We start from the raw sequence: 10,459 nt of genomic DNA on the forward strand, positions 1-10,459 counted from the left end.
CGCCATATAAAATATTGTATGGCCTTTTTAGCCATTTTTTATAATTCATCTGCTTAATTACTCTTTAGAACGTAAATCTTATTAGTCTGTGGTTTTTAATCCAAATTTATAAACTAATATTTACTAACTTTTGTATGTCTTAAAATAAATTTTTAAATGTAGCCACTTTTTTGTTTTGATTAGTTACAAAATCCGTTGCTCAAGTGGTAACATTGTTATGTAGTCAAATCAAATTGGACTTTGTTCGTCGTTCTGAATTTCTTGTAGTGGTTTTTATATTTTTATTTTCACTTACTGTTTATTTACGTGAGAAACTTGTAGAGCTATTATTTCTTTATTTTTTTCCAAATAAGTTACATTTTTTAGTATGGCGTCGTTTATTAAATCCATCATTTTTAATCAACCGAAAAAAGTTGCTAGTAAGTTTTAATTCTTTAATTTAAAGTTATATAAATTTAAACTCGTATATTTAATTATTTTATTGTGTATTTAAGGATATATATATTTTTTATTAAATACATTATAATATTTTATACCTTCAAAAATTTAGATAAATAACTTGTTTTATCTTATATTTTATATATTTTTAATTAAATGTGTAAATCGGTAAATAATATTCGTGAAATATATCAGTTTCGCAATGTATAAATCCAATAATTTTGAATCGACTTAAAAAAGATATTATTTTGTTTATATATAAATAGAATTACTTATTTTAAATGGTTATTAGTAACTTTAATAAAAAAACTAGCCATATCCCACGGTTTCACCCGCGTGAATCAGTACATAAAGTATCCTATGACCTACCTTAAGATATAATTTATACAAATTTCATTTTATTCTGTTTAATAGTATTTCCTTAAAACAAACAAATAAACATCCATCCATCATTACAAACTTTCGCATTTTTTATAATATTAATACTATATACCCATGTCATCAGTGTTTACTGTGTTAATATTGAATGCATATGTTTTTTTTTTCAGGCACATTGTTAAGAACATACTCAGCCAAAGCTGATGTCACTCAATATGAAACACTGGCCGTGTCTGTACCAAAAAAGAATGTGTTTCATGTAGAATTAAACCGTCCAGACAAATTGAACACATTCAATGAAGCTCTCTGGCAGTGAGTACAGTAATAAGATATTATATTAGCATTAATTTATTATACTAATTTCATACCATGGCCTTTTTACTTATTAGCAAAGGCCTCCTACTGCTTCCAGTGGTCTTTATTGTGAGATATTCTTGTTCAAATTCCCCCTATTTTGGCCGTAATTTATTGATTTAACTAAAGCAATTTGTAAATTAAATAAATATTTTGAGATATATATATATACCGAGAACCGCGAGGAGGTCGACCTGGTTGGGTATATTGCTTGCAATGGGATTCTCAGTCTCCGTTACTAACAATCCCTTTCCCCCCAGCAGTGAACAGTTAATGGCTGAAATAATAATAAAGTCATGACTAATTATATAATAGTACAGACTGAAGCTCTTCATTGTTGTGATATATGAAGTAATGTCCCCTATTTTCTATATGCCTTCTTTTTTCCTTTTCTTTCAGCTACCAAATCATTATTGCTCTACTCAATTTATCTTTCCCTCGAAAGCAGAATCCCTACTATAGTTTCAGTTTATGGTATATAAGGAATGAAAATTAAATTAATTAAAATTATTAGAGATAACCCAGGTAAGTTGGGGGGAAAGGGATTGTTAGTAATGGGGTCTAACTGACCAATTGCCAGCAATACACCCTATCAGGTTGACTTCCACACTGTTTCCCCTGGAAACCATCATGGTCAATTATTATCGAATTCTTCATGATGGGCTGACTGACCTGTCTTCATCCTCATCTATCATCAATCACTGGTGCCCTGCCAGCATATACTGATAGCGCAGATGGGGTCACCATTCCATTTTCACCCATTAAAGAAGCCCTGGTAAGTTTTTATAGTTGTTCTAATTGATATTGTTAATTCCTGTATCATAAACTATTTATAACTAGATGGGCAGTAAACTTATTTGTGATATTGGCATAAGCTGACCTATTTTAATCAGATAATATAGTATGTTTTATAATAGTCATAAATAAAGCAAGCATCCTTATTTGTATTGAGAGATACAAATAAGTATCATATGATTAAAATGATAAAAACAGTATATAACATATATATATATGTTATATATATATATATATATATAAGATACAGTGTGAAGTTTAAAAAGGATATATATTTCTGCAATTTCAGAGATCTGGGTGCATGTTTTAAGGCACTGCATGAGAATCCTGAATGCAGAGTGGTCGTCTTATCGGGCAGGGGGAAGCATTTTACAGCCGGTATGTATGTTCTATCCTTATATCCTTTTATGGGGTCGACAAAGAACCAAGTCTAATTCAGTTAACAATTAATTCTTTGTTGTTCAAATAACTAAACTAGAGGGTATGGATATATAACCATCAAAAATGGTATATTAAGGTTTCTTCAGGGTCGGCGACGTGCATGTGACACCCCTAGTGTTGCAGGCGTCCACAGTGACCGTGTACCATCAGACGGGCTGTATGCTTGTTTGCCACCTTTATGGTATAAAAAAAATTACATAGAATAAATATACATATTCATATAGACTTGTTTACAAGCTATTTTGAATCGCCATTTTTTTATGATTCTACTGCAGCGTTTGGAAAATTGTTATATATACCTACCTGGAATAATATTATATATGTTATATATACCTGCTTAGAAAGAATCCTTAAGAAACGGAATTTAAATTGAAAAAATAACTTTTCAATTTAAATTCAGTTTTTTGAGTATTACTGTAACACATTAATGTAATGTTTCTTGAGTATAAATGTTACATTTGTATGGATACTGTGTCTATAATTAGTTATTGAAGTCGCTGGCGGAAAACCCAAAAAAAAAAACAATTTTATAAATTAACTAAATTTAATTCTAAAATTAATTATTACAATAATAAGTGTCTTCAGATCGATGTGTGATCCGTAAGTGAAGTCATATCGAATCAAACATAAAGGAAATGGGTATTTTTGCTGCGGGAATTGAAATGCTGACTTTGGTGTCTTTTTCGGTAGTCCACCTTCTTGCGTTATGCTAGGTGGTCCGATCCAATCGCCGTTGAGGGTGCGTCGTAATACTTGATAGGTATCTACTATAACAAATTCTACATTTGTGTGAGTAATGTGACTGTATGTTTACATACAAAAGGAGGCTCGCAATTTAGTTGTTTTTTTTACTGTTTGTTATACCGCGGAGTTACCATTCCTTTAATAAAAAAAAAAAAAAACAATTGCAGACAGATACTCTTTATTGTTTCCTCCAAAAGATTACAATAGCAAACTTATTATAAATATAAACAATTACAACAAATGATCACAGTGAAAACATTTTTCCTTTTTCCTCACAATTTTTTTTCTTTTCTGAATTACAGGTATTGATCTCAAGAGCCTTCTATCTGGTTTTACCAAAATCAACGAGGTGGAGGATGCAGCGCGTAAAGCCAGATTATTTTACGAGTTGGTCAAAAGATTCCAGGTAATATTATTTTAATTTAAAATATTTTTTATTATTTATTTATTCATAAGTACATATATGTGTATATGGCGGACTTAATGCTAAAAGCATTCTCTCCCAGTCAACCATAGGGAAGTGTCAGAATACTCGAATGCGGTACTACTAATTATACATACATACTAAAATTACATATATAAACGAATAAATATATATGAATGACATATATACTTACACATATATAACATATACTATATTATACACGAAAATGAGAATAATAGAAAGTACTTACAGCTCGGATAATGTAAAAAAGTGAGCATGAACTTTTTTTTTTTAAAGACGGTTTAGTCGTATTTTCTTAATGGTATCAGGAAGTACGTTCCGGAGCCGTAAAGAATGTAATATTCACATGAATTAGTCTATGTAACCGGTTTTTCCCGGTTGCAAAATAAAACAATAAAAAAACTGGAGTGGTTCTTTCTAATTTTTATTACATAAGCCTAACTAAACTACAAAATGGTTAGTAGGTAGAGAATACCATACAGCATTAAGCTCGCCATTTATACAAATTTTATTATGCAATAAAAAATAGATACATATAAATTTAATCATTCAATTCAGACTTACATAACTGCTGTGGAGGACTGCACGAAACCGGTGTTAAATGTGGTACACCAAGCGTGCATCGGTGCTGGCGTGAACTTGACCACCGCCGCTGACATCAGGTACATATACCTTGTTTGTCATATATTTATTAAATATTTGTGTATTTTTTTATACTACAGAGGTGGCAAATAAGCATGCAGCCGTAGATGGTAAGTGGTTACCGTGGGGGGAAAGGGATTGTTACTAATGGAGACTGAGAATCCCATTGCTAGCAATATACCCAACCACGTCGACCTCCTCGCGGTTCCCCCTGGAAACTATCATGGTTAATTACTCATCATCATGATGGGCTAATTAGGCTGTTTTCATTCTCACCTATCACCCTTCACTGGTGCTCCGCCAGCGTATCCCGTTAGCGCAGGCGGGGTTACCATACCATTTTCACACATAAAAAAAAAAGTGGTTACCATAGCCTATGAACGCCTGCAATACTAGGATTATTACGCGCGCGTTGCCGACCCTGAAGAAACTTTTTTACCACTTTTTTTTTAATATCCCCATGCTGTAGTTTCTCGGAAACCTCTAGATAGGGAGTTCAGTCTATAATCTGAGAGAGAGAGGAATCATCTCTGAAACCGACCATCCAGGCTCTAAGGTATGGGGGTGAACTCCCTGTCAATGGCGAACTGTACGATGGTAGAAGATGGCCGTGGGCATCATACGAGTATTGAACAATTCCTCTGAGCACATTCCTTTATACAAGTGGTAGAACACGCAAAGTCAGGCAAAATTATTCCTAGGATTAAAGGGTTTGATATTGTATGAAAATGCTTCAAAAATATATAGGACCTAAGCCCAGTAAATGAGGTCGTCTCTTTTTTTTTTGTACAACTTGAGGCGCCATTCCTCTGAATCTATCTCTAAAATTAAAATTTCTATTTGATATCATAGCATAATCTTTATTGCACATATACTGCAATATATTAAAATGCAAGAGTATTTTTGTTTCTACCGTGAAGCAGTTGTTATAAAATAAATAAATAAAAACAAATGAATCGACTGTATTCTAGATACTGCACGGAGGACGCCTGGTTTCAAGTGAAAGAGGTACAGATCGGCCTGGCCGGCGATGTTGGTGTGCTACAGAGGTTGCCCAAAGTGAGTATCTTAATATACTAATAAAGTAGTTTACTGTGAAACTAGTTTTTGTGTAAATTCATATTCGAGAGTAGGGCTGCCATCACCTAAATTGCCGACACCGGATAAACACGTCCAAAATCCTGAACATTTGGACGAAAGATGGTTTTTTCTTCCGGGCACTTCTGAAAAAATATTTTTGGTAACAAAAATAAAAACATTGTCACAAGCTGTGGTGAACAGTGTTGGTGGCAAATTTACTCAATGTTTTCTTTGATTAATATTATGTTTTATATCTTTATTTTGCCACTGTTAGTTTTCCCAATTAAATGGAAAAATTGTTGTCCATTGTTTCTGCCTACCCTAATGGGAGACAGGCGTGACAGATATGTATGTATGTATGGAAAAAAATAAACTTCCCTTATCGGGGAGACGCATGTTCAGCAGTAAACAGTAACCGGCTGGTATAATAATAATGAATAGATGGATGTTTGAAATTTGATACACGGATAGATTATATCCTAACTTACATAGCGCATACGATACTTCATGTATGTGTTTCACGTGGGCAAAGCCGCAGGATATAGCTAGTGTTATTATCTTAGTAAGATGATAATATTGCCGTTGTGTTCAGGTGATCGGCAGCGCGTCGGTTGCCCGCGAGCTGTGCTACACGGCGCGGAAGGTGACGGCGCAGGAGGCGCTGAGCATAGGGCTGGTCAGCAGGGTCTTCCCCGACAAGGACGCGTGAGATGCTCCCACTAATATTAATTTGTACCTACTACTTTCAAATAGGTGGGGAAGGGATTGTTAGTAATGGGGAGGTTAGTCCCTATTGCTATCAATATATCGGGTCGACCTCCACGAGGTCCCCCCTGGAAATCATCGTGTTTTTTCACCCTCACCGGTGCCCCGCCAGTGTATACCGATAGCGCAGGCGGGGTTACCATACCATTATCATCCATTATACTAATAAGGGGCGGGTAATTAAATTAAATTCAATTTATTTATTGCATTCTACAATATTATTTTGAAAGATCTTAATAAATAATCATTAATAATGAGTATGAAAGCAGGTCAGTTAGCCCGTCGTGGCGAATGCAACAAATATTAATCCCGATGGTTTCCAGGGGGATTCCCCTAATTACTGTAAGGCGTGGGACGGGCAGCAGCGTCTCTCTTAAAACGTCTGTAAAAGCCTAACCACGGTAGCCAACCTCCTGTCTGCCTACTAGCAAAACTCCACTTATGGGGAAGGTTTAGCAGTGGATATTAATAATAATAATAATTAGTATAGATATATACGTGGCCGCTAATGCAATCCCAGCCTATATTATACATATATACTTCTATATGTTCTCCTTTAACCAAAGGTTGTCTGTAAGAGATCGCCCTAGCGATAAGACCGCCTTTTGTACCCTTTATGTGTATATTTCAATCTGTATTTATATTACTGTATTTCACTTGAATTGTTCAATTGTCATTGTATATTTTTGTTTATGGTGCAATAAAGTGTTTAAATAAATAAATAAATAATTGTGTTACTTAAGATTATTATGAAATCATGTTTTAAACAATCGCCTTGGCTGTTTTATTCATATATTTAATATGATAGTACAACGTTATTACAGCTTTAATATTGGAGCTTCTAAATATATTATATACCGTACATTATCTCGTTATAAATTTCCCTCCATCTGATATATTTTTGTTTATGGTGCAATAAAGAGTTAATAAATATATGTTTAATTTCAGCGCCATAACCGAAGCGTTGAATGTAGCTGAGACCATCGCGAGCATGAGCCCGGTGGCTGTCCAGGCGACCAAGCAGAACTTGGTCTACTCGCAGGACAGGACCGTCGCCGAGGGTCTGGAGCATATTGTAAGCTATTTTTTTTTTTATTTAATAAGCACCACACAATCACACCAATTGCCTGATACTCAAGCTAGGATACTGTGTATTAAAAGGGTACATGTATACGTCAATAAACATCAGAAGCACAACAAGACTCGAGCCAATTCAGAAAATGTCGTTTCCCAAATTGACCCGACCGAGAATCGAACCCGCGACCTCATTTACACAAAACAACGTGACATCTGGGATTATCAAAAAATATATTATTTCAGTATGTTGCTATAATTATGTCACATATTTTTCACCACATCTGCCCTTCACACGCTTCCTGTTTTCACCTAACGGTTAGCTGGTAGAGAATGCCATATGGCATTAAGCTCGCCGCTTGTTCAAAATTTTATTGGGCTATAAAAAACAAATAAATAAATATTGCTTTTTTGTGTTCACCTCAATGGGATTCGAAAAAGGATCATTTCTTCATAATTCTATCATTAAGTTCACTCAGGGTTTGCTAGAAGAGAACTCTTACAGAGTTAAGCTCGCCTGATATACATCTTTATTCGAAATAAATTATAACAGTGTAATTTTTATGTACAATAAAGTGTAAAAACTGTAAGTTTTAGTAATCGAGTGTAATCATAAACTATCTTAGTGTACATATAGTATCTCTTAACACCTCTATTCATTCATAGAATAAAAAAAATTCGACCGATGTATGTACATTGAAGTAGATATTTAAGAAAAAAATATATGAGGAGTCTTAATAAGGGTAAAAGAAACCAAAATAATTCCTGTATCAAGAAAAACTAGCCCACGAAATTAGATTTTTTTTTTATACAACTTAGAAATGGCAAACAAGCTGACGGTTTACCTGATGGAAAGTAGTAACCGTCGCCTATAGACATGAGCAGTACCATGGACATAACAGAGTATACTGTTTCGCCCATGATACCCCCCATGCGTTGCCATTCCTGAGGGCTCAGGTGTTATTCCTCTATACCATGTAAATTCACTGCCATATCCCACCCTTCAAACCGAAACCCAGCCATGCAAACACAACTGCTTTACAGTAGAAACACGAATGGAACAGAGGTACCCAAGCAATCGACTTTTGTACAATGTCTCTCTCTGGTGAATGATCACGATGATGCGGTCATCACACTTGTATTCTTGAAGGTCTTTCTCCAAAATCGGTCTATGTTTTTAGAAGGGGCCTGTTTTATTTGTTTTTCTACTTCTGAATTCACGCGTACGAAGCAACGGGCAAAAAGCTAGTTAGAAATAATAATTTCCTTGTTTCAGTGTTTAATAAACGCCATAAACCACCAGAGTGAGGACATAACGAAGGCAGCTATCGCCCAAGCGACCAAGAGTGGCCAACCAGAGTTCGACGACTTGTAGTTGATATTATTTATATATTTTTTATATAGATATTATATATCTAAAATTATATGTATATATATATATATATATATATATATATATATATATATATATATAATCATTATCTTATCCTTATCCCAATTATTATTTGGGGTCGGCGTAATATGTTTTTTGTCCATATTACAAAAAGATTTGGCTTAAGGATAAGATAATGATTATATATATATATATATATATATATATATATATATATATATATATATATAGTTTTTGTATTTTATGCACGAAAAATTATTAATTCACTCTTGCGCCACCAGCCCATTTCTATCTGTTCTCCTTTAACCAAAGGTTGTCTGTAAGAGATCACCCTAGCGATAAGACCGCCTTTTGTACCCTTTATGTATATATTTCAGTCTGTATTTATGTTACTATATTTCACTTGAATTATTCACTTGTCATTGTATATTGTTATTTATGGTGCAATAAAGAGTTCAATAAATAAATAATTGTTTATTGTGAAATATATTTATTATTGTTATTCAGAACTTGTAATATTCAATTTAATTTAATGTTTTTCATTTTTTTTTGTATGATCATACTTATTTTCAGATACAATGTACATACTTTCTTCACGCCAGCTCCCATTTAGAGGGAAAAAGTCAATAACCTCTGTAATAATTATTTATATATTTTTGTGATTTACCATAAGACTAAAATGTATTTTTATACTAAATACTTTATTGAAATGTTGAATTTGTAATAAATTGTTAGCAATTAATATCTATATATTATTTATCACATCGTTATTACGACAAAATCTTTAATTTTTTTATACAACTTAGAATGGCAAACAAGCTGACGGCCCACCTGATGGAAAGTGGTAACCGTCGCCTATAGACATGAGCTGTACCATGGACATAACAGAGTATACTGTTTCGCCCATGATACCCCCCATGCGTTGCCATTCCTGAGGACCCGGGTGTTATTCCTCTGTACCCAGTAAATTCATTGTCATATCCCACCCTTCAAACCGAAACACAGCCATGCAAACAACTGCTTCATGGTAGAAACACGAATGGTACAGGTGTCCTAGCAAATGACTTGTACAAAATCTCCCTCTGATAATCACTTTATCTTAGGGGGAAAGGGATTGTTAGTAATGGAGACTGAGAATCCTATTGCTAGCAATATACCCAACCAGGTCGACCTCCTCGCGGTTCTCCCTGGAAACTATCATGGTTAATTCCTGATGAATTCATCATGATGGGCTAACTGACCTGTTTTCATTCTTATCTATCACCCTTCACTGGTGCTCCGCCAGCGTATCCCGTTAGCGCAGGCGGGGTTACCATACCATTTTCACCCACCAAAAAAAAAACACTGTATCTCATTAAAAAATATATAACTTATAGAGATTTAATTGAAAATTTTAATCTTTAATTGTATCAATGATTCATTCTATTTTAATATGTGAAATCAAACGGTTAAGGCGATGATGGGTCTGACATATTCCTATAGAATAAAAGCCTCTAAATAAATATTTTTAATTTTTTTTTTTTATTTTATTTATTTTATTTATTTAAGTCGCCGTCTAGTTCGACATAGAATAGGCCAGCCCTTGCTATCCCGTGGGTGTCGTAAGAGGTGACCAAGGAATGGACAGCAGCGTCCCTCTTAAACCATCTCTAAAAGCCTATCTGCAGTTGCCAACCCGTCGAGGTTTTTCCTAAAGACTACAGTACGAGATTGTTCAAAAAAGGCGGAAAGTGGTTTGAAAACGCGTAATGCGTTTATACACAGTAACGGCTTACCATCAGGCAGGCCGTATGCTTGTTTGTCACCTCAGTGTCATAAAAAGGTAGTAGTACTTGACGTCTTAAAAAAGTATATATGTCTTTTCGTGCGTGTTTTTGTGCATAGATGGGCATCAGACGACTCAAGTGGGC

At 34.3% G+C, this 10,459-nt stretch overlaps 1 protein-coding gene across 1 annotated transcript; it reads left to right on the plus strand.

Moving 5' to 3' along the window:
* Window positions 1-206: 206 nt before the first annotated feature.
* Window positions 207-9,291, plus strand: LOC113510195 (delta(3,5)-Delta(2,4)-dienoyl-CoA isomerase, mitochondrial). The gene is made up of 9 exons (XM_052891947.1): window positions 207-419; window positions 987-1,128; window positions 2,255-2,343; window positions 3,453-3,556; window positions 4,154-4,257; window positions 5,209-5,296; window positions 5,910-6,022; window positions 7,031-7,157; window positions 8,433-9,291. Exons 1-9 carry the CDS (start codon window positions 368-370, stop codon window positions 8,529-8,531), a joined length of 918 nt encoding a protein of 305 aa, XP_052747907.1. The 5' UTR covers window positions 207-367; the 3' UTR covers window positions 8,532-9,291.
* The last annotated feature ends 1,168 nt before the right edge of the window (window positions 9,292-10,459 follow it).

Source organism: Galleria mellonella, unplaced genomic scaffold (assembly GCF_026898425.1).
Source record: "Galleria mellonella isolate WM207_F2 unplaced genomic scaffold, CSIRO_AGI_GalMel_v1 utg146, whole genome shotgun sequence".
Taxonomy (NCBI): domain Eukaryota; kingdom Metazoa; phylum Arthropoda; class Insecta; order Lepidoptera; family Pyralidae; genus Galleria; species Galleria mellonella.

Excerpts from the sequence above, each read along its gene's own strand:
- LOC113510195 (XM_052891947.1), top strand. The coding sequence starts at position 368 with ATGGCGTCGTTTATTAAATCCATCATTTTTAATCAACCGAAAAAAGTT. Across the intron at positions 1,129-2,254 it reads TTCAATGAAGCTCTCTGGCA|AGATCTGGGTGCATGTTTTA; the intron begins GTGAGTACAGTA and ends CTGCAATTTCAG. Across the intron at positions 6,023-7,030 it reads GTCTTCCCCGACAAGGACGC|CGCCATAACCGAAGCGTTGA; the intron begins GTGAGATGCTCC and ends GTTTAATTTCAG.